At 44.8% G+C, this 25,164-nt stretch overlaps 1 protein-coding gene across 1 annotated transcript in view; it reads right to left on the reverse strand.

Moving 5' to 3' along the window:
* Positions 1-9,536: 9,536 nt before the first annotated feature.
* Positions 9,537-25,164, reverse strand: part of LSM1 (LSM1 homolog, mRNA degradation associated) — a 260,403-nt gene continuing 244,775 nt past the window's right edge. The window contains exon 4 of the mRNA XM_085633731.1: positions 9,537-10,792. Coding sequence (XP_085489857.1) covers positions 10,622-10,792 — 171 coding nt within the window. The 3' untranslated portion in view covers positions 9,537-10,621. The remainder of the gene's footprint in view (positions 10,793-25,164) is intronic.

The following is a 25,164-nucleotide window of genomic DNA, read 5'->3' on the forward strand; positions in this document are numbered from 1 at the left end:
CGGCCACAGCTTCTTCTTAGTCTTCTCTTCCTGGCTCCCAGCAGCACACAGGTTTCTCTAAGCCAAAAGCAATGTTGCGGTCACCAGCATAGCAGCAGCGTCATGGCTTGTCTGAGCGGCCTGTTAACCATTCAGACAGTGCCTGGAGCCTTGGGACTGTTCTCCACCCAGCTGTGCAACACAGCCAGGTAGAGAAAGGCTAAGTGTGCATGACAGTTTGGCTGGCCCAAGACAGCCGGCCAAACTGTCATTCTCACTTATGGTGCACAAACCACTCCTCCCTTTGACCCCAAACCCACCCTAACCTGTCCCAGTAACCGGTACTAAAAATAAAATGAGTTGTGTTATTTTATTTTTCCACTGCTCTGAGAGCAGAACGGCGATGCTCTTCTGCCTTAGTTGAGGAGCCGCAGCTGCACTGCAGGTGCATATGTGTGTGTAATGCAACAACTAGCATGAATGTCAGCGTGGGCGCCAGCTAAGGCCCTGTGACATGTATTCTAGCTGCACTGTCAGTGAAGGAATGGATGTCAGTCCAGACAAGGATGGTTCCTGAATGGTACGTCAGAAAGAGTGCTTATGTTACATAGGGCTACACACAAGTTGTGATGGAGTGAGAGGAGTAGTGGCAGGTCTAGGTGTGCTCTCTGCTGGGATAAAGAAATCTGGATATGATCCAAGAACATAAAAAATAATTTTGCACAACAGAAGGAACTCAAATATTTCAGAAGAAAAATGTGCATCTTCATGACCTTATGAAATGATGGGGATGAAAGGGACCATATGCCCTGAATACCCTTCAGTAAAGGAGTTTTATAGTCACAATGAAAAAAACTCATGTGACCTTGTTTAAAAACCATAAGTATAAATGAATGTGCCGGACTGGATTTTAGCATCAAAAATTGTGCCAAAAAAAAATTGAAGTTTCAAGAATTGAGAGGGGATTCTGAATAAAATCTATATAACCTCAAAAGCATTTGAAATGTGAGGAAGATACAGGAATACAAGGTCTATACCCGCACATTTTTAAGTAGAAACGTGCACTAGAGAGGCAAGGGAGAGCATAGATCAGAAATAGGAACAAGATATGTGCTCTACAAGAAATGGGTTTCCTAATGCTAGATGGAGGGGTCCCAAGATGAAGCATGACACATGGTGGGCGAGGGCCCCACACACCACTATAATGGGTTCTTATTTGTGAGAGCACCTCACAACTTTGACTGTAGCATCCCAACATCAATGTTGGACATTTCTTTTAGAGACTGACACTTTTCAGTTTAGGGCATTTCTTGAGCAAAACTGGTGTGTAGTAATCAAGTTGAACTCTCACTATATGTTTGTATTATGGTAAAAAAAATATGTGCCTGTTTGTGCCAGTGAAGGTGCAATGTGGTTAGAAGCCAAGTCTAAAGCAAAGTGTGCGTTAGTACAGGTTCCCCGACTGGGTACCAGTGCAGTTGAGTATAGTGTTGGTGCAAGTTGACCTATGTTTTTGGAGGGAACAGACATAGTGCTTAGTTAAGGTCAGTGATTCCTTTGGTGTTATCTCGAGGAGGATCTATCAAAAGAACCTGTATGCAGAGAACAAACACTCTTCCCCCCCCCCCCAGTATAGTTTGTGGGAGGTGGTTTATATTATTAGTGATGCTTCTCATAACGGGAGAATGCGTTTCCGATAGTTCACTTGTTCTGGAGGAACTCAATGTTTTCTCTGTTGAATCCATTGTGTGCGACAGAGGGATTCTTACAATAATCGCATAATTAAACGCATATCGACACTAATCTTTCATTATATTTATTTATAAATTGTAGATGCATGTAATGGTGTTATTGTTCACCATAGCCCCCACTCCCACCTCCAGATGTCCACCCAGAAATGACTTACTATCGCAATGTACTGTATTCGTTTCGAAATGATTTGAGGTCTAAGAATAACTTAATACGCAAATTAAAAAAAAAAAAAAAAAAAGAGATTATACATAATACAATAGGATACCAGTGGAGGGTATGTAAACTCTGAGAGATCTGATTTGTAGGCCAAAGTAAGAGTGCAGCCAAGGTAAAGGCCATTTTTGTAGTCTATTGAATGCACGAGGAGGGAGAATGGATAATGCTTACTTGGTAAGTAACTATCTGTTCTTGGCATGTAGAGCTGTAAATTCACATGCTTTGCATACTCCCGTCATCTAGTGTTGGGTCCGGATGTTTGCAAGTTGTTTTTCTTTGAAGAAGTCTTTCCGAGTCACAAGGTAAGGTGACTTCTCCCTTCGGTGATAATGCACATGGGCATCGAAGGTGAGACTGGAGTAAGAAAGTGTAGTATATAGATGTCCATGCGTATAAATGTATAATGAAGAACTGCAACTATAGGTACCTGGGGAGGCGGGTGGGCACATGTGAATCTGCAGCTCTACATGCTAAGAACAGATGCTTACTGGGTAAGTAACGTTATCCGTTCGAGGCATGTATGCTGTAGATACACATACTTTGCATAGACTATAAAGCAGTATACTCCCAAAGCGGTGGCTAACCTGTAGGTGTTGCAGTTGTTTTGAAAAAGGTTTAAGCACTGCTTGGCCTACATTAGCTTGTTGACGTGCTAACACATCTACACAATAGAGTTTGGTAAAGGTGTGTGGTGTAGACCATGTAGCTGCCTTGCATATGTCAGCTAGCGGAATGTCACCTAAAAAGGCCACAAAAGCCCCTATTTTGCGAGTGGAATGCGCTCTAGGGGGTATGGTTAAAGTTCTTTTAGCTTTAGCTTCGCATGTTTGAATGCATTTAACAATCCACGTGGCAATACCAGATTTAGAGACAGGATTGCCTTTGTGAGTTGGAGCAAATGCAACAAACAGTTTTGCGAAAAGAAATTGTCCTATCCATGTAGTACAGTAAAGTTCTTTTAACGTCGAGCGCGTTCTGCTACAGAATCAGGTTGAGGAAAGAAAACTGGTATCTCAACCGATTGGTTTAAGTGAAAGGCTGAAGCAACTTTGGGAAGGATTTTAGGTTGGTGCGGAGAACTATCCTGTCTTTGTGTAGCTGGGGAGTCAGCAATTTGATTTACTCCTAGGAGATGTTCCGCCAGAAGATACATTTTGTGATTGATTGCCCACTTCCAGATGGCATGAGCAAGTGCTGACAGTTGGGAGAGTGCCCCCCCCCGCTTTTTCACATAATACATTGCTGTCATGTTGTCCGTTCGGAATAGGACAGTGTTGGTGATAAGGTGAGTTTGAAAAGCTACGAGTGCCAGAAAGATTGCTAAAAGCTCTAGGTAACTGATGTGGAGAGCCTTGTGCTTGTCGCTCCACAGGCCTTGTATTGTGTAACCCTTGATATGAGCCCCCCAACCTGATTGAGATGCATCTGCTGTGAGCACGATCTGTGGAATAGGGTCGATGAAAGGCCGTCCTGCTAAATTTTGTGGGTTCCACCACAGCAGAGAGCGATGGGTACGGCCATCTACCAACAATAGACCGGTAATTGACCCTGTGACTGATTCCACCGACGTGCTAAGCACTCTTGTAGGGGACGTATGTGAAGCCTTGCATGGGGTACAATTGCGATGCAAGACGTCATCATCTCAGCAGTTGCATGAACACTCTGGCTGGTAAAGCTTGTTTGGGTATAGCCTGAATATTGTGAATTCTGGCTACATTGGGAGAAGCTAGAGCTTTGACTGTGTCTAGACTGGCTCCTAGGTAAGACTGCATCTGTGACGGATGCAGGTGAGATTTTTGAGCATTGATGGTGAACCCAGTTGATGAAGTAGACCTATTGTGATCTGTGTGTGTTGTAGACAGTTTTGGTGAGAGATGGCTTTGATAAGCCAGTCATCTAGATAGGGAAAGACGTGAATTTGTTGTCTTCTGAGGTGAGCAGCGACTGCCTCCAGACATTTGGTAACAACTCTGGGCGCTGCAGTCACTCAAAAGGGAAGCACCTTGAATGGGTAATGTTTGCACGCTATCACAAATCTGAGGTATTTGCAATGAGCGAGATTAATTTGAACGTGAAAATACACGTCCTTTAAATCTAGGGTAGAAAACATCTGCTCTTTGTAAAAGTGGGAGTACCTGTTGAAGTGTCACCATGTGAAAGTGTTCTGATAGTATATAATGGTTTAGCTCTCTGAGATCCAGAATAGGCCTTAGAGAACCTTCCTTTTGGGGGATGAGAAAGTACAGAGAGTAAACCCCTGAGCCCTGGTACTGTATTGGAATCGGTTCTATTGTCCCTTTCAGTAAAGAGGGACTGGACCTCTTGCTTCAGCAAGTGTATGTGTTCTGGAGATAACTTGTGAGACAGAGGACAAATGTTTGAGGGATGGCTGGTAAGCTCCAGGCAATAACCATGTTGGATAATTCCAAGCACCCATTTGTCTGATGTAATAGACTGCCAAACGGGGAGAAATAGAACCTGTTGAAGTCTTTCCCCGATAGGTGTGATGTACTCGGGGGGGGGGGGGGGGGGGGGGTCGGGGGTCGGGGGAGGAAGCATGGGCAAGTCACTGTTTGTTGGGGGAAGGGGAGTTAAGGGGTGTGTTGCAGTTACCCCTACCTTTGAAGTTGTTGCCTCTATATCCTCCTCGAAAAAAACTCTGCAGGAAGAGGACTGGTTGTTACCTTTGTAAGTGGAGGCATTTTGATCTGGGGATGGTGTTTTTGACCATCCTCTGTAAAAGGAGCCTCTGCTGGAGGTAGTCTGGAGTGCTCTCATAGATGATTTAGCTACCTCGGTGTACTCCATTTTCTCAAACACCTGGTCAACGTTAGGACCAAATAGGTGTTCCTTATCAAAGGGTGTTTATGGATTGATTGTTGGACGTTAGGGTTAAACCCTGAAATCCTTAACCAAGCGTGTCTCCAGATCAGAATGCTGGTGTTAACTTCTCTAGCTGCGGTGTCTGCAGCATCTAGAGCGCAACGTATAGAGGAATTAGAAATGAGCTTAGCCTCATTTACTAAGTCCTGTGCTTTGGCCTTATGCTCATCTGGGAGATATTGGAGCAAATGCTCCATTTCGTCCCAGTATGCCTTATCATACCTGACTAAGAGTCCCTACGTATTTGCAATGCACCATTGATTTGTAGCGATGCGCTTGCCAGAAGCATCAATTAATCTGGATTCTTTATCTGACGGAGGAACATCTCCTAATGTTTGAGAATTTGCCCGCTTACGAGCATTAGATACTACTAGGGAATCTAACGTAATTGTCCCATTATAAATATAGGATCTGTAGGAGAGGCCTGATATTTGTTATCCACCCTAGGAGTCAAGATGAGTGCTCCGACTGGGTCTTTGAAAATCTCATCAGCATGTAGCATCATGCCTCTAAGCATGGGAAGTGTCTGATGACATGTGTAGAAGCTAAAGTCTCAAACAAAAAAAATCTTCTAGTGATTCTTTGTGCAGCTCAACCCCATGGCAATGAGTTCTTGGTGTGATGCATTGTCGTCTGGAGGAGATGGTTTGACTGGGTAAAGGTCTGGATCAGTATCAACTGGGGGATCAAATGTGTAATCTGTCAATGGATCTATTGGGATATTCATTCAACCCCCCCCCCCCCCCCCCTCATCATCTGCATCGTCATTGTGCGGTTGTGGGGAATCCGGAGGTGTAATATGCAAAGGAATCTGAGGTAGAGACGGAGGAGCAGGAGGAGGTGATGGAAGATGGAAAGGACTTGTAGCTACAGATTTTTTCTTCAAGGAGATCTTGTAGTAAATGTCGTTATCTTGAAGCTTGCGTTTTTTAGGTGGTTTCGGGTAAATATGACCAGTCTCAGGGTTAATGTGTAGCCTCCTCTACTTTGGATCTGGTATTAACAGAGTAGTGCCCACTTTTGGATCTGAAGGGGACTCCGTTTCGGTGCCGACTGAGGATGGCCTTTCGGCATGGAAGGTTTCAGCTCCGAAGGTTGCTTGGGTTTCGGCACGGAGGATTTCAGCTCTGAGCCAGACTTATGCTTCGAACCAGATGGTTTGGGCTCCGAGGAAGACCTTTGGCGACTGGGTATGGAGCCAGAAGTCTTGACTGGCTGTTTTGGAGCCAGGCCCGAAGGCGCGGCGGCAAACATCGTCTCGGTGCCGACCTTGGCCAGAAGGCGGAGGTGGAGCCAAAACCTTGTGTTTTTTCGGTGTTTGTGGGGCCAGGGGTCTTCTATACTCACATCACCTTGTACCAGTGGCAGTTCTTCGGCATTTAGGTCTATCTCGAGCTCAGAGTTCGAATCTTGGTCGGAGAAGGCTTGCTCCTCTTCTGCTGCCTCGATGTCTTCTTGGCCGGAGTCTTCACCGAAGATGTCCGGCGTGTCTTCGATGCTTTGACGCTGCATGACTCAACATCGAGCAATACTGAGAATTTGACTGGAACGATTTGCAAGCCACACAGTTTTTTTCTTTGTGCTCGGGAGATAAGCACAAGTTGCACACTTTGTGTGAGTCGGTGCGCGGATACTTTGTGTGACAGAGGACAGAATTGAATGGAGTCCGATCCATCGACGGAGAGCTGACTGGGCACGGTTAGGCCTCGAAGGCCGTCCACAAAGCTTTCTGATGGAAGGTCAATTCTGATGTGGAAACGATATGCGGAGAGGTGGAAAGGCGTCCGGAAACATTGCCATCGAGGTTAGAGAGGATTGCGTGCTGAGGGGAAACCGAGGAATGGGTTTGAACCGGAGCACAGCAATACAAGTCCAAACTCAATGGCGGAAAAAAACAATCTAACAAAGGAGTTGATGCCCATGTGCACTATCGCGAAAGGAGGAGTCACCTTACTTCATGTCTAGGAAGGACTTCTTTGAAGAAAAAAAATTTGCAAAAATCCAGACCCAACACTAGATGGCAAGAGTATGCAAAGCATGTGTATCTACAGCACAGATGCCTCGAACACTAGAGTTTATGCAAATGGCAATAGGGGAACTACATCTCTGGATTCTCACTCATAAGAATCTTACTGCTAAGTGACAGTGGAGTACTTGGGTCAGTGAAGCTGCACCCTGTTGCTACCAGCATGTTCCATTACGATGTGACCACAAGAACAAGCAGTGTCAAAGCCAATAGGCCTCATCCTTGAGCCATACTGACCAATCGCTTTAACCATGGGGCATCACAGCACACTCTGAGGAGCTGAAGAGCTAAAAGAAAAAACAAAAAAAAGCTTTTGATGCCACCAGCCGCATCATTTTGAAGATGGCCACACCACATATACGTGCACCTACAAAATTACCGACATTTTCATTACTAATCCGAGCTGGATTGAACTAAAAAGAAAAAACGCTATCAAATTCTTTTTTTTTTCCAGGAGGGAGGGGGAAGCATCACGGAGGGTGTCGCTGGGGGCTGAAGCAATCCAGGGAACGAGGGTTGAACCAATGCGGGGCACGGGTGGGGGGGGGGGGGAGCAACACGAGGGACTCAAGAAATATGGGGATATGAGTGGGGGGAACAAAGGAGAGAAGGCAATGCTGGAGGAGTGATGGAGGAGCACATGGGCAACAGAGGGGGAGAAGAGCACAGGGGGAGAAAACAGCAAAATACATGCACTGTCGTAGAGTGCTTTAACAAAAGAAAAAAGTCATGCCTGAAAATGCAAGCAGTGGAAGGACATTACTGCATTCATGCCTCCAAGCGGGACAAACAAGAAAAGGAGGAAAGACCACACAGCTAATAAATAAAAAAAAACAGCAAATGACAGTGACAACGAAGCCACCAAAGGTAAGAAATGGGCAGGCTCTTACCCTAATGGAGGATAACAATGTGTCTCACAAAAAGACGACACGTGTGGTCTTAGAAGTGATCTAAAAACGAGGGGTTTGTAGACAACAGTCAACTGAATTTGTCTAATCAGTTAACGTGCGGGGACTGACTCCGATTCTCCGTTACCGACTATTTAGAGGCAGTGGCTTGCCTAGAAATCGTCTAACATTACAACAATCCAGAAGCTGGACTGATTTAAAATAGTCTTTGCGCTCAGCAAATTAAGTAACGTCTTGCTGCTTTGCCATTAGCCTTCACTCTTCCAAATTTTGAAAATTTTGGCACAAACAGATGTAATTAAATAATGTGTGGATTTAGTACCCAGGTCACAGTGGCACGCAAGCTTTTAAATAAAGGAGAAAAAGGGACAGGAAGCGATGACTTCGAAGAGGCAGTTTGGTGGAGGGAAAGGGCTTGCAGCCAGACAATCCTACCTATGCCAAATGCCAGTATTCATGCGGGGTAGAATACACAGATTAGTTTAGGACATGAAGGAAGCTACGCTAAATAAATAACGAATAATAAGGCCCTTTGTATGTAGAGCAACTCGTGGGAATATGGATAGGATCTTCGCTTCTTTCTAGGAAAAGTAAATGCGACTGTTGGCACAGCACGTAAGAGGAGTTTGTCTGAAGCCAATGCACTACCATCTATACATTCAAGGGCAGTTCTTTTAAATACAGCCCACCAGGCTCCACAGCGGGTCTGGGCAATGTGCCAGCCAGGCCATATCCCACAGAAGGAGAACAAGGGAATACTGCGCCTACTTCTAAAAGAAAAAATTAGCATGCAGCAACAACATCAGCCTTTTCACAGACAACCGAGACCTGCTTGCAAAAGCTACTTCGAAAAAGAGCAAGGCAACCCGATAAAACAAAAGGCAAAGCCAATTGGTGCAAAAACTAGCAAAGAAAACCAAACCTCTAGAAATTCGCCTTTAATTTCTGGGACTGCAGCTGGCACAGGTGGAAATCTACTAGAATGTACATCCTCTACTATGTCACACTGCCCCCCCCAAAAAATCATGTGAGTCCATCAGTGAGACCATTTCCCAATTGTAACGGCTCGTAGCACATGTTCATTGGATTCCTCATAAAGTGTTTATGGAGTTTTCTTCCAAGTTACAAAGAGTACAAAAAGGGAAAATAATCCTTGCTAAATTAAAATATCAGCTAAAACCAGTAAATACCATCAGACAGACACCAATAACCAGCTACAAGATGTACTAGGATTCAACAAGAATTTTCTCCACACCGGTTTAGTAGATTCTCAAAAACCCACATGACAAACTAGGCCAAGCACAAAACATTTCCTACAGTAAATCTGTAAATATTCATGCATACAACAGAAAATCCACACAATTTGTTATTAATATACATTCCCTTGATGGGGCTGCAGTTTGACAGATACGAGAAAAAGAGCCTGATCTTCGCTGGCTTAAAGCAGTCAATGTGAGGTGGGCCAATGGCTCTGGTCCTGGTGAGGCAATTTCACAGGCCTCACATGCCCACTGCCATGCACTAACATATTTTCACTGTGACACTGACAAAGATAAGTTGAAAAGAAAATAACCTACTGTCTAAAGTGCAGTTTGTGAACTGCACACTCCAGCAGCAAATCTAGGCACAAGTACTTAAATTCTGTTCTGGCACTGTTCAGGCCCCGACAACAATGTCACACCAGTGTGGTGTAATGCTCCTAGAAGCTGGCTACAAAATTTGAGACACAATGCTAACACCAGAACGTGTGCTAGAAAAGAATTGTCACTGAATGGTGTGTTCATATTTTTATTACTAATGGTTTACAAGACTGCAAGCGTGGGACAAAGCTTACCTGCTTCAGTTAGCAATGCCTCCATTTGAAAGAAACTCAAGGATATAAGGCAGGGGAACTTTACTATTTAATGCAACCACGTTGAACAAAACTGTGGCTACAATTTAATAGAAAGCTGCAAAATAATTTATTTTTTTAACCAAAGAAACTAATCTTTTTTTTCCTAAAGTATAGCTTTGCTTCCACAGTTGCACCAAAATATGAGGTTTATAGCTCAATTGTGTCTTAGCACGAAAAATGGGGTTCATTGAAATGCTTGGGATGTCTGGATTCAAAAAGTCTCCAACAAGGAAGATTCATTCAATGTAAACATTAGGTTACTGGAGTTATGTAGGCCGTGAACATCAGGATGGCTTTGTGGAGATTTGGAAAGGAAAAGGATCGGAAAGCATGCCTCACCCAAGTGGAAGACAGATCAGGTTTAGGTAGCAGCACATAGGACAAAGTCTTTGTTTTTTTTGCCGAAAAATTGTCATGCTTCAAGCCAACAAACTAATACAACAAAAAATCAAACCGACTTAAAAATGTTAAAACACCGCCATGTCCTCGATATCTGAATGTGTGATAGCTTATAAACAAGAAAAAATTTTCATAGTCTTATTTTTATTTGTTTCATGTAGTCACTTGCCGACACAAGTTTTTCACCAAAATTAGTAGAAAATTCTTCACATGAAGCAAGGCATAATAAAAATAATACTTAAAATGATTTCTCTCTCATAGAAATGGTTGCTTGTCAGGCACCATAACCAAATCCCATAAGTGCTCTTTAACCAGCTCTGTCCAATATAAAATAATGATTTTGCAAAGAGAAAACAACATTCAAACATGATCACTTCATAGTATAAACAGTGACCTGCATTGGGAAGGGGGGGGGGGGGGGGGATGAATTAAAAAAAATAAACACTCTTATCCCCCAAAACTTGTTTTTAAACTGGACCGTGGCTTCTCAATTTTCAGGCATCAACTCTAAAGATGCCCCCTGCTTCCTTGCAGCAGATGGGCTAGGCCAACTAGCAGTTCCATTTAGTATTCATCAAGCGTATCTGCTCGCGGGATAGAGAGCCCTCGCTCCTTAAGGGCTTGTATTTTAATACACTCTGCCTCCTGTTTGCTCAGCTGTTCAACCCGTTGCTCCTCCAGGATCTCTTCAATTGACACTTGCTGTAAAGGAGTATCATTTTCTTTCTCCAAATCCTGCAAAACAGACAGAACCCAGAAATCTGACATTAGCAAATTAGTAGTGCATTCTTTTGTAGCACTCGGAGTCCAAGTTGCATCGGTCGATTTTCCAGGTTTATCGACTTTATTTTATGCTAAAAATCACATTACGTTTTAGCATGATCCGACTACAAAGTTTTCAAACAACCAATTAACACAAAAAGCTCCTTTTAGCAGTGGTGGCTGGTGAGCATTAAAATTGGTGGCGTAAACACCTAACGCAGATAGGATTGAGCCTGTGAGAAAAGAAAACAAGTACAGCTCATTCGAGGAAACAGGGGGGGGGGGGGGTCTTCCTCTGAACAAATACAATTCAAAAGGCAATAAATGGAGCATTTTCCAGCACAACTTTAATATAAATTGGCTAAATACTGAAAAGTCCTGAATGAAATATTCCAATACTGTTGTGGTGTGTGAGGCGGGGTATTGGGACTAATCCTTTTGAAGAAAGCGTTGGAACAAATGGTAGCAAATAGTAGATATTTCAGAAGAATTACCCTACAATTGCCTGAAGTACGATATGTTCTAGAGGTAGTTAAAAAAAAAAAAAAAATCTAGGTTTGCTAGTTCAAGTTGATTATCATTTTTCAAAACGCATGCTGCATTTTCCTTTACTTATTTTTTCCATTCTGCCTCTTTCTTGTAGATGCTCAATCTTAAGCTATGATTGAGTTTCCACTTAGAATGGGCACAATGAAAAACTCGGGTAATGCAAATTTCACTATCACAGGTCAAAAGAGCCAAGCTCGACAGACATGTCTTACAGGCTCATAATGCAATGCTACTGTTCAACTATATAAATACATTTTACTTCATCAGACAATTTACACCAATTGCACACGCTAAAGCATTTGACGATAGTTAAGAAAACAAGTTACTTACCTGTAACTTTGGTTCCCCAGTATTGGTAACTTTCATAGATTCTCATGCTTTGTATCATTCCCCGTCGTCGGAATGGGAGCCTCGGTAACAAAAATATATATATACATATGTATAACCATAGAAACAAAAGAGAAAAATAGGCCTAGGCCTCATCTCATTTTGTAGTATATCACCCTCTTTGTGTAAAAGAGCCCAAACTTTTGCCAGGGCCAATCAGCACAGCCTCACCCTCTGGAACCTTCCTGAGAGAGCTCAGAGCCTCATATTTTCGTAGCCGTTGTGCCAACAGCCACTACCTTAGTAAACCGGCAGAGCTTTCCCAGGGGAGGTGGGTGGGCGCATGAGAATCTATGAAAGTTACCAATACTGGGGAACCAAAGTTACAGGTAAGTAACTTGTTTTCTTACCCCAGTATTGGAACTTTCATAGATTCTCATGCTTTGTATCAGAATAGCAAGCAGTAGATCACGACAAGCACATTTCGGTAATTACATGGCTTTACAAAATCATCTCAGTGCACATGATAAAACAACCATTACTGAAACCAAATGTGCTTACCAGGATGGAGGGATTGTAGGGAAAGCTCACCTCTCATTGAAAAAGATTCCGGAGGACTGCTTGACCAACCGCAGCGTCAGCTCGTCCCACCGATTCCAGGCAGTAGTGCTTCGTGAAGGTGTGTACACTGCTCCACGTTGCTGCCCTGCAGATGTCCTTAATCGCCACTCCAGCAAAGAGAGCCACTGAAGACGCCATCGCTCTCGTAGAATGCGCCCGGGCCCTTTTATCCAAAGGTTTGCCCGCAGCCTGATGACAGTACTGAATTGCACTGGAGATCCAGCGGGAAATGCCACTCTTGGCGAGCGGTAACCCCTTCCGTGGTGCACTGTAGGCGATAAATAGTTGAGTAGACTTTCTGAAAGAGCGTGTGCGCTCCAGATAGAATTTCAGGCATCTTTGGACATCCAAAGAATGCAATGTTCGTTCCGCTTGAGTGGAAGGACGCGGAAAAAAGGAGTTCAAAATTAAGGGTTCATTCAAATGAAACTCCGAAGGCACCTTCGGGATGAATTTTGGGTTGGTTCTCAAAATCATGACATCCCTCTTGAACTGTAGAAAAGGCTCCACTATAGAGAGAGCCTGGAGTTCACTAACTCTCCTAGCCGAAGTCAATGCTAGGAGAAGGGCCAGTTTCCAAGATAGGAACTTCAAGTCCGCTTTGTGAATCGGCTCAAAGGGCGCTTTCATCAGTTGAGCCAGTACCAGGTTAAGCTGCCAGATAGGCGGAGGTGGCCGGACCGGAGGATACATCCGAAATAACCCCTTAAGGAACTGCTTAACAATTCTTGCAGACCATAGAGATGGCCCCGATGTCTTCCGTCGAAAGCGGGATAAGGCAGCCAGATGCACCTTGATCGAAGAGTGCGCCAGACCTGATTTAGCCAGAGACAGGATGTAGGGCAGAATCTGATGTGGCCGGGATTTGTAAGGATGGAGTTTATTCCTCTGGCACCAAAGGCAAAATCTCTTCCACTTTGCCCTGTAGGTCTTATTAGTGCTTGGTGCCCGTGCCTGAGATAGAACATCCCTGCATTCCTTAGACAGATTCAGATGGCGGAATTCTCTGTGTTCAGGAGCCACGCTGACAAGTGAAGTGACTCCGGATCCGGATGGAGGACTTGCCCCTGATTTCTCGATAACAGAGATGGAATCAGTGGCAAGCGAATCTGGCGATCTTGGGAGAGAAGTAGGAGTTCCGAGTACCAGAACTGCCGCGCCCATGCTGGAGCAATGAGGATCATTTTGCATGGTTCTGCCCTGACCTTCCTGAGAACTCGAGGAATGAGGGGAATCGGAGGAAAGGCGTAGCAAAATGCGCCGAACCAAGCAATCGAAAGGGCATTCCCCAGAGACCCTCGCTGGGGAACCTTGCTTGCGTAAAACCGGCACTCGGCGTTCTCCGGGGTCGCAAAGAGGTCTATGGTCGGAGTACCCCATTTCTTGAACACTGCCTCCAGAGTGGCCTGATCCAGCTCCCACTCGTGTGTCACCTTCGTCTGCCGACTTAGAGCATCCGCTGTGATGTTGAGACACCCCGCCAGGTGCTCGGCTCGCAGAGTGATTCCGTGAGAGATGGCAAATTCCCAGATCACCTGAGCTTCTTTGGACAGCGTCCGTGATCTCGTTCCCCCTTGCTTGTTTATATAGTGCATGGCCGTAGTGTTGTCTGTCCGGACCAGCACTGCACGGTTCTGAAGTCTGGGGAGGAACGCCAGCAAGGCCAAGTGAATGGCCCTCAGCTCCAAAAGATTGATGTGGCGCAGTCTGTCTGCTGGACTCCAGTGACCGCTGACCTGAAGCTCCTGGAGGACAGCTCCCCACCCTTCTAGGGAAGCATCCGTGGTCACCACCATAGGAGAAGGAGGGATTCGGAACGTTAATCCTCCTGCGATGTTTTCCTTCACCAGCCACCATTCGCAAGCCGTGCGCATGGCAGGTGTTATCCATACTCTGTCATTGAACGATCCTTCTGCCTGACGCCACTGTTTGTCCAGCTCCTCCTGTAGAGGACGCATATGTAGCCTGCAATGCGGTATCAAAGGTATGCAGGATGAGATTGATCCGAGCAAGGACTTGTACTGTCGAACCGATACATGTCTCTTGTGCAGTATTAGACGAGCGGAAGCGGCCAGTTTGCCCTGACGCTCCTCTGACGGACGAGCCGTGCATCGTCTCGTGTCCAGAATTGCCCCAAGGAACTTCCGTGACCTGGAGGGTATCAGTTCCGACTTGGACACATTGAGCTGAAGACCCAAATGGGCGAACAATCTTATGCAAGTTGACACAGCCTGAGACGTTGCCCTGAACGACGGAGCCTTGATGAGCCAGTCGTCCAAGTACGGGAATACTTCCAAGGACTGCTTCCTCAGGAAAGCAGCGACTGGTGCCAGCATCTTCGTGAAAATGCGGGGTGCCGACCGAAGGCCAAACGGGAGCACCTTGAACTGGAAATGGCTCTTGCCTACTGTGAAGCGTAGATATTGCCTGTGAGCTGGGTGGATCGGAACATGAAAGTAAGCATCCTCTAAATCCAGGGATGCCAAAAAATCTCCCGGATTGAGCAGCCTTAGAATATCCTGGAGTGTGACCATCCTGAAAGAGAGCTTGATGAGATAGGTGTTGAGCTCCCTGAGGTCTAGTATAGGACGCCATGCCCCCTCCGTCTTCCGAACCAGGAAGAACCTGGAATAAAACCCCTTGCCCCTTTGTGAAAGTGGCACGGGCTCTATCGCCCCCTTGATGAAAAGCTGGTGGGCTTCGAGATGTAATAGTCGGAGATGTTTCGCTGCACGGGCGTCTGGAGCTCTTGTTGGAGGAAGATCTTGGAACTCCAACGTATGGCCACTCTGAACTATGTTCAAGACCCACCGGTCTGATGTTAAACGCACCCAGCTGTCCAGACAAAAAGATATCCTGCCCCCGACCGGTGTTTGTGGCAGGGGAGGAACAGTAGCCAGAGCCAGGAGGCCGCTATTGCCTCTTGGCGTTGTCTCGTCCCTGACGATTCTGACGTCCTCTCTGGGACTGCCGAGAGAAAGACGCCGACTGTCCTTGGCGCTGGTTGGAATATTGTCCTTTATAGGACTGTCCAGATTGAGAGGAATACTGCCGTTGGTTTCCTCTGTAGTTAGAAAACCCCCGACCACGTGCCCCCTTAAATGGCACCTTGCGGTAGGTCAAAGAGCCTAAGGACTTAGCTGTATCGGTGTCCTTTTTAATGCCTTGGAGGGCGTCATCCACATGCTTTCCAAAAAGCATCTCTCCGTGAAAGGGGAGGTCCAAGATCTTATTCTGGACCTCCTGGCGAAACCAAGTCGCCTTCAACCAGCCTTGGCGGCGCAAGACGGCTGAGCCCGCCAAAGCCCTGAAAGCAGTTGAGGCAATGTCCATCGCACAGTCGATGACTTCCGAAGAGCATCGTTCTCCCTCCATCAGCACCTGTCTGGCTTCGTCTTGACTAGTTTCTGGTAGCTGGTCCAGGAATGGTTCCATATCACACCACATCTGGCGGTCGTATCTGCCCAGAATAGCCAGAGAATTAGCTGCCCGCACCAACAAGCTGGCCATGGTGGAGAATCTTTTACCCACATTGTCCAGTCTTCTGCCTTCTTTATCTGGAGGCGTGGTTTAAGGAGTGGACGGATTCTTTGATTTACTTTGAGCAGCCTGTGAAATAACGGAATCCGGCTTAGGTTGTCCTAGAAGACACGCAGGACTGCCCTCTGGTGCCTTGTATTTCTTCTCCAGCCGGGGAAGAACCGGAATGACGGTTGCTGGATTCTGCATTGTCTTCAGTCCCTCATCTCAGACATGTTCTATAATGGGAATTGATCTTACAGACTTCTTATATTGGGCTTTAAAGTCATATAGGAAGCAGTCGGACTGCTCCACCGTAAAGGGCAAACCAAACCTCTTGGATGCCCGTTCCATCAAATTATGGAAACCACCAATGTCCACCGGAGGCGATATATTTGTCTCTCGGCCTACAGCATCCGGATCCTGTGTATCATCAGGGTCCCCATCTGGATCCCCTGGATCTGTAAGAGGGATCACCTGTCCCTCGTCGTCTTCGTCCGTATCTCCATCGTCCGCGTCATCAGCAGCAGGTTCCGTACCTGAAGGTTGGGGAACCACTAAGGGCAGCACTGGTGAAATGGACCGAGGTACCTCTCTTGGTAGAGGTGGCAAGTCCATTGGCATGTCACGTGGCACTTCCAAAGGAGAAGGACGCACTGGAGTGCGATCCGGCAACGTCGGAAAACGAGATCTATAGTCTTGCAGCATCTGTTGCAAATCCGACACCAAAGCCACTGGCAAGGCAATTAGGTCCTGCCTTAGAGGGCGGGGGCGTAATCCCTGTTGGTGCCCCTCTTGCCCCTCTGGGCCATAAAACTCCTCCGTATCTGTGTCCTTCTGTTTGACATTCAGGTCTGAAAGGCTGTATGCGTCCCCAAACTGCCCATCCTCCTCATCCTCCTCCGAGTCCTCGAGAAGCATGGATGGTGGCAAAGGCGTGACCCGCCTAGGGGAAGTCATGTCCGGTGTAATCACTAATCTTTGGGTTGAAAAATCCAAATTTTTCGTCGTCGACGGTCCCGTCGGCGGTCTCGTCGACGGAGTCGATGGCAACGGGATTTCCAATGTCGACGCACTCGACGACGACTGAAAGGCAACTGTCGTCGACGGAGCTGAAATCGTCGTCGACGATGAGGCCGTCGACAGTTCTGTAATCCTCGTCGACGGAGCAGTCGTCGACAGAGCAGTCGTCGACGGGGCAGCTGTCACCGGAGCAGTCGCCGCCGGAGCTGTCGTCGACGGAGCAGTCGTCGACGGAGCTTTCTTTTTCGTCGACGTAGTATGCTTCATCGTCGGCGGAGCACCCGTCGACAGTCTCGTCGACGAACTTGTAGTCATCAACATCGACGAACTCGTCGTCGTCGTCATCGTCGACGTCTTCGTCGTCGACACCGCCGTCGAAGACGACGAAGTAGACATTGTCGACGGTCTCGTGGACGACCCCATGGAAATAGGCTTAACTGAGGAGATCGTCGTCGACGTACCTGCTGCCGCCTGCGTCGACGGACGCGGTTTCTTCAGTGGCACCGACTGAGGAGTTTCTGCAGCCTGTTTCTTTACAGGTTTCTCCTTCTGGGACGGAGGGGTAGATGTAGCAACCCCCTTATTGTCCTTAGGGGCTATGTCCACAGTAGCCCGTCCCTGCCTCTCCTTTACACTGTCGTGAGGAGATTTTTTGGGACCAGCCTCCTCAGACCTGTCAGAGATCCCGTGAGGGGCTTTGAGAGGAACCTTGAGAGGGGGTTCCGCAGAAGTGGAGGGCGATGACCTACCCCTCTTCTTCGATCTCCTGGAGGAGGTGCCAGAGATAGATTCTTCCTCATCCGAAGAAATGACCTCCCTGGTCTTTATCTTCTGCAGCCACGTCAGCAAGCGCCCCTCTCTGTCTCTCAAGGTCTTGGTCGAGAAGGTCCGACAGATTTTACAGTCGGTGGCCTTGTGTTCCGGGTACAGGCAGTATATGCAGTTCTCATGCCTGTCTTCCACAAACAGTCTCTTCTTCCCACAAGAGGCACAAGCCCTAAATAAAGCTTTCTTCTCCTTTTCTGACATTCTGTCTCAAAAGATGGTAATAAAGATATCGAAAAGTAACTCTGTGAAAAACTGAGCAGAGCTCAGTGGAGACTCCCTAGCACAACGTGCGGTAGAAAAATCTGAGGCTCTGAGCTCTCTCAGGAAGGTTCCAGAGGGTGAGGCTGTGCTGATTGGCCCTGGCAAAAGTTTGGGCTCTTTTACACAAAGAGGGTGATATACTACAAAATGAGATGAGGCCTAGGCCTATTTTTCTCTTTTGTTTCTATGGTTATACATATGTATATATATATATATTTTTGTTACCGAGGCTCCCATTCCGACGACGGGGAATGATACAAAGCATGAGAATCTATGAAAGTTCCAATACTGGGGTAAAAAGCTTTATCCATACAAACAACGAAATTCCTCCACACAACACAGGTCATGAAATAGCCACAACAGTGAATGTACTTTGGTACTAAGCAACAGAAATCAGCAATAGGCCGACACATTTTGGCGCAAATTATCCCTCAAATAACGTTCAGTATGTTTCATAAATGCAATGGTTTTGCCTGAAGCATCTTGTCAGTTTCCGAAAAAACAGACATTTATCCATGACATACCCGGTTTTCATTTTGCATACATAAGCTCAATTTTCCCATACAGAAGTGTATCATTTTCACCAAAACAGCTTTTCCTTTATTTTTTGCAAATGCATATTTCCTCTCCAGAGAAAGTATTGTCCCTTTCTCAAGCACTTGCATGCACACTGTAATACATAGTCCGATTTTATTCATGCCTTTTGATACCAGGGATGCCCATCACATTGCAGGGATTTTCATCGGCATTAGTGTCCCAGGGCCACCTTTATGCAATATATAGCCAGAAATAAGTTGAGGAAGAGAGAATGCCAAAGGTGGGCATCATTATTCCACCAAAGTTATCAACAAAAACCACTATCTATATCTAAATATATTTATATATCTATCCATCTCTATATCCATCTCTATATCCATCTATCCATCTCTATATCCATCTATCCATCTCTATATCCATCTATCCATCTCTATATATCTATCCATCTCTATATATCTATCCATCTCTATATATCTATCCATCTCTATATATCTATCCATCTCTATATATCTATCCATCTCTATATATCTATCCATCTCTATATATCTATCCATCTCTATATATCTATCCATCTCTATATATCTATCCATCTCTATATATCTATCCATCTCTATATATCTATCCATCTCTATATATCTATCCATCTCTATATATCTATCCATCTCTATATATCTATCCATCTCTCCATCCATCCATCCATCCATCCATCCATCCATCCATCCATCCATCCATCCATCCATCTATCCATCTCTCTATCCATCTCTCTATCCATCTCTCTATCCATCTCTCTATCCATCTCTCTATCCATCTCTCTATCCATCTCTCTATCCATCTCTATATCTCTCTCTCTCTATATCTCTCTCTCTATATCTCTCTCTCTATATCTCTCCCTCTATATCTCTCTCTCTATATCTCTCTCTCTATATCTCTCTCTCTATATCTCTCTCTCTCTCTCTCTCTCTCTCTCTCTCTCTCTCTCTCTCTCTCTCTCTCTCTCTCTCTCTATATCTCTCTCTCTCTCTCTCTCTATCTCTCAATATCTCTCAATATCTCTCAATATCTCTCAATATCTCTCTATCTCTCTCTATCTCTCTCTATCTCTCTCTATCTCTCTCTATCTCTCTCTATCTCTCTCTATCTCTCTCTATCTCTCTCTATCTCTCTCTATCTCTCTCTATCTCTCTCTATCTCTCTCTATCTCTCTCTATCTCTCTCTATCTCTCTCTATCTCTCTCTATCTCTCTCTATCTCTCTCTATCTCTCTCTATCTCTCTCTATCTCTCTCTATCTCTCTCTATCTCTCTCTATCTCTCTCTATCTCTCTCTATCTCTCTCTATCTCTCAATATCTCTCAATATCTCTCAATCTCTCAATATCTCTCAATCTCTCAATATCTCTCAATCTCTCAATATCTCTCTATCTCTCAATATCTCTATCTCTCAATATCTCTCTCTATCTCTCAATATCTCTCTATCTCTCAATATCTCTCTCTCTCTCAATATCTCTCTCTCTCTCAATATCTCTCTCTCTCTCAATATCTCTCTCTCTCTCCATATCTCTCTCTCAATATCTCTCTCTCAATATCTCTCTCTCAATATCTCTCTCTCAATATCTCTCTCTCAATATCTCTCTCTCAATATCTCTCTCTCAATATCTCTCTCTCAATATCTCTCTCTCAATATCTCTCTCAATATCTCTCTCTCAATATCTCTCTCTCAATATCTCTCTCTCAATATCTCTCTCTCAATATCTCTCTCTCAATATCTCTCTCTCAATATCTCTCTCTCAATATCTCTCTCTCAATATCTCTCTCTCAATATCTCTCTCTCAATATCTCTCTCTCAATATCTCTCTCTCAATATCTCTCTCTCAATATCTCTCTCTCAATATCTCTCTCTCAATATCTCTCTCTCAATATCTCTCTCTCAATATCTCTCTCTCAATATCTCTCTCTCAATATCTCTCTCTCAATATCTCTCTCTCAATATCTATCTCTCAATATCTCTCTCTCAATATCTATCTCTAAATATCCATCTCTAAATATCCATCTATATTTTCACTGAAAAAACCATAGGTTTCAGAGACGTTATAGTTAAAAAATTAGCATTTAAAAAAGCTTTGAAATTCCCTGAAAAAAACCATAGGTTTCAGAGACGTTATAGTTAGAAATTAGCATTTAAAAAAGCTTTGAATATCCCAGAAAAAAACCATAGCTTTCAGGGGTGTTATAGTTAGCTGGCCATTTCACTCGTACAAAACCATAGAAATTCCTCCGTTATATTTAGTTCTGCTAACTATAACTTGCGCGCCCGCAATGCACTGCTGATGTCACATATTGCATCATTCATGACATGGTCAGTGACATCACTGATGACATCATTGATGACATCCAGTGAATGTGGTTTAGTTTGAAATTTAAATATGTATTATATATATACTAATCTGTATTGAAGATTGAGGGGATATATAACTGTCTGGATGGAGGATTTAGTAGCTGTCTGACTGTCTAAGTGAGTAATTAAGTGTCTCACTTAATACATGGATTAGTAACTAAACTATGAATGTGTGCATCACTGTCTGTTGTATAACATGCTGCATCAGTTGGTCACTAACTACATGAGTGTATATTAGTTATTGATTAGTTGGGTGAGTATTTGTATGGGACACCGAGTTTGTGTGTGGTTGGATAGGGTGTGTGTAACTGCATAGATGTGTGAATGGTTGATTGACTAGGTGAAGAGTGCATGTGGAAACAGTTGTTTGGGTGACTGAGTGTATTTATTTGTGTGTTGGTGAGCGATTATATGTTTTAGTTGTACATCGTCATTTGGACTGGAGTTCCATTGCTGTCACTCGCTTTCCGAGTCTTAGCCCATAAAAGGAGAGCTAGATTCCTTCCTCCAAAAGTCCAGCAGGTGGCGCCCCTGCACTTATCTTTCTTTGGCAAGTTTCGAACTTTGGAAGCTCGTTTGTTTTTTGTTGGTTATTGGATTCCTGAACTCCTCTCTGAACGTGGGGACTTTTGTGACTGCGTGTGCTCCTGGTATGCCTCTCTCTTGTCCTCACTCGTAGGCAACCTCCCTCCTCTTTGGAGACTAAGTGGTGAAACTCTATCCTGATTGTCTTTTGGACTGTTCGTTTTACATTTCGGCTGCCCGCCATTCCTGCCTCATTGATCATCGTAGTGGCCTGCATCTTCAGTGTTGCTGCATTCCATTGGGCCCTGCCTCTTGCTCCCTCTATATATTTCAGGCTTGGACTTGCAGATTACGACGGAACTTTGTACATCCTCTCCATCCTGGGCAGCCCTGTACCTAATCTTCGTCTGGTGGTCCTCTACAGTCTCGGCCCTCCCATCAGGGTAGTTGGCAGAATTTCGAGTGTCATTCGAGTTCAGTGGTACCCTGGGGACTGGTGACTGTTTGCGGACCCCGAGGACCCGCTGTTTGCTGCCTGTAAGCCCTACCTGCTTGCCACTTGCTCCTAAAGCCCCGTAGTCCTCCCGCTGCCGCACTACCATCGGACCGGCAGCCGAGGGGAGGACTACTACTCCCAGGGGGCTTAGCGGCGCGCACGTCGCATTACGCGCCCGGAGGCGCCATAAATCCAGTCTGACATCCACGTCGCGGGACAGAACCTTGTACTATCTTGTGACTTTTTCTTCTGGAGGTAAATTACTTGTATAACATCGATTTGTGGGAAAAGTCTGCAGAAGATGTCTAAAAAACTCCGTTCAGGAAGGTTAGTGGGAGGAAAACCTGGTGCTAAAATAGATACCATCCGCACAAGAAATAAATCTGTGAATAATCCCCCGTTGAAGGGTCAATGCCAACTCTTTGAGCTATGGGACATTCCTATGGATAAGAAGTCTAATTCTGCTGTAAAGGAAGCTCTCCGCTCCGCAGTTCAGGAGGATCTTACTCAAGCTGTTACAAACTCTTTGTCCTCATCCTTGCTGACCGCGCCACCGCAAACAGCAGCAGCGGTGAATGCCTGCCCTGTACATCCTGAAGGGGAGGGGGAGAGTAATCTCGGAGTTCTTGTATCTGAAGGAAAACTAGAGAATCAACCACCTATGCCTCAAGCTGTTACTTTGAATGACAGGTTAGGTGGGGATCCCTCACCGTTATCCATTGATCTTGAACTTTGCGGCCGCTATGTAAATACAGCTAATTTGGAGACTTTGGATCCTATTAAGCCTTTTGGGGGTGCTACTCCCTCTGGGCTAATGTTATATAGTAGTACCCCTTCGTTAAACGGACAGGACATGTCTGATCTGTTAAATGTTTCCAGGAGCTCGGGTCTCAATTTTTCTGGTATTTGTTGTCCAGCTGAAGCTAGTGATAAACCGATATCAGAATCCATGATTGCTTTGGAACAATTATTAGCCTCCATTCTATTTCTCCTGGGGAAATTTGTAGGCAGCTCGGATTGTATCCTGGATTCAGTTACCCAAATACTGAAGACATTGTTACAAAAATCACCAGATACGAGGAGTGTTTCCCCCTCCAAGGCTGAACCCAGTTCTCCAAAGGGGAAAATAAATGCGCCCATAGTGGATACTGGCATAAAGGCTGCAGCAATAGTTCATGAAATTCATACTACAGTTCAGCCTTTAACCGCAGTGCCCAATTGTGTTAAGAACTCTGTTCTAGAGATTGAGGAAGAAAACAAATCTATTTCCGGTTCTAAAGTGGTTCAAGATTTATTCCCAATCTTCATGTCTGAAAATAAAAAAGAACTTTCTGAAGATAAACAAGAGGTAAAGGTAAAAAACGGTAAACATAGAAATAATAAAGGGAATAAAAGGAAACCAATCCGAAAATACAGGAAGAAAAGACAACGACGGATAATCTTCGCAAAACTCTCTAGTTGCATCGGAGAACGAAGAAATAGACTTGGATCCAACTTCTACGTCTTTAAAGGAGGAAAGTGAATTTTGCCCACCAATGTCTTTGGAAGTTTTGCCGCAAATGGAGGGCCCTCTTCCGAGTTCCTCTCCATCGACTGCGACAAGAGCCCCAATCCTATATCAACTTGGGCCCCTTAACCCTTTGGCCTCTTCTTTCTCTCCTGCCCCAGAGATTGGAGACCGCTCTCTTCCTGCGCGCCATCCAAAAAACTCAAAGGCTCATGTGGACACTCTCGTGTTAGACTTTTTACCTTTATTCGATGCAGATATACCCCTAAACAGAGCATGGCTACTTAAGCGTTTTAGCCAGATTGAAAGTCTTCACCCTATTCAATCTAGGGACATTGAGCTAGTCTCTTTGTCTGGTGGAGACAGGGTTTTGAGTATAAGGGTTAAATTTTATTCACCTATCATTGTAAATTTGATATTACAGCAAGCTGAGAATTTTCAACGCACAGGTATTGATGTTCTCCCTATTTTTAACCTTGGTAATACCAACCCTTCCCTTGGGATGGCACTAAAGGGCGATAAACAAAATGGGGTAGCCTCCCCTCTTAGAGACCTGAAGATTTGGGTCTCTAAGGGGAAACGTTCGGTCTCTCAGGTAAAGCCACTCCCTCTGCCTCAGAATTCCTCCTTCATAGAGGATAATAATCGGTGGAATTGGCTGCACAGTGCCTTATCTACTAAGACCACAGATAACCCCAAATTGTTTCACCATCTTTAACACCCCATTGAAAATTATTTCTTGGAATGCGGCAGGGATTCATAGTAGCCCAGAGAAATTTGACCTTTTATTCTCTTTAGGAGCAAATGTGATTTGTATACAGGAAACCTGGTGTATTAATATGCTGGACGTTTCGAAGGATTTCTATGTTTTGGAAGTGCCAGCTGCCCCTTCCAAGAAAGGTCACGCTAGGGGGGGAATCGCTTGTCTATTATCAAATAAATTGCAGTGGAGATTTTCCCATTACACCGACCCAAGTAAATTTTTTCACGCTATAACAATAGCAAATCTGTTTAGTAATTTTAAAAAGTCACCTATTGTTATTCTTAATGTGTATATTCCTCCAGAAGAGCGTTTTAATCTCATATTGAAGCAGGTATTTCGATATATTGATCAAATTAAAAATGTTCCATCCCCTCCGGATATCATTCTCGTTGGAGATCTGAACTGCAAAATTTCCAATGCTAGTCTGAAACTTTTTAGAAATAAATCTAAAGAGGCGCATTTTGTTCCCCTACCCCTCTTCCCAGATAAGTTAGTGACTAACAAAAGAGGGAAGATTCTGCTAAAAGAACTAGCGGCCGTTGAGGGACTTATATTAAATGGGAGATTCCCGTCCGATGTGCCTGCCAAATTTACACATAAGTCTCCTTTTGGGTCTTCTATCTTGGATTATGCAATCTCGGATTATGGCTTGTTTCCGTGTATTCAGGATTTTAAGATTATTCCTACATCTCTGAGCGACCATAGTGTAATGCTCATAACTATTTCTTTAAATTCCATGCCCACTGCGCCATGGTCCCTTAACGGCAGTGACGCTGCTTTCCACGCTTCCACGGGAAGGTGTTTTTGGAATCCTTCTGCCATTAATGGGGTCCAGGATATATTATGTGAAACTTTAATAGAATTAAATGAGTGGCGTGGTCTAGAAATAGTTAATTTTGAAAAACTCATGCGAAACATTATTTTACATGTAAAAAAGACTTCCCGCCCTAGAAAAGGGGTAGTGGTGCCTAGTATACTACGCATCCTGAACAAGGA

The sequence above is a fragment of the Triturus cristatus genome, chromosome 11 (genome assembly GCF_964204655.1).
Source record: "Triturus cristatus chromosome 11, aTriCri1.1, whole genome shotgun sequence".
NCBI classification, from domain to species: domain Eukaryota; kingdom Metazoa; phylum Chordata; class Amphibia; order Caudata; family Salamandridae; genus Triturus; species Triturus cristatus.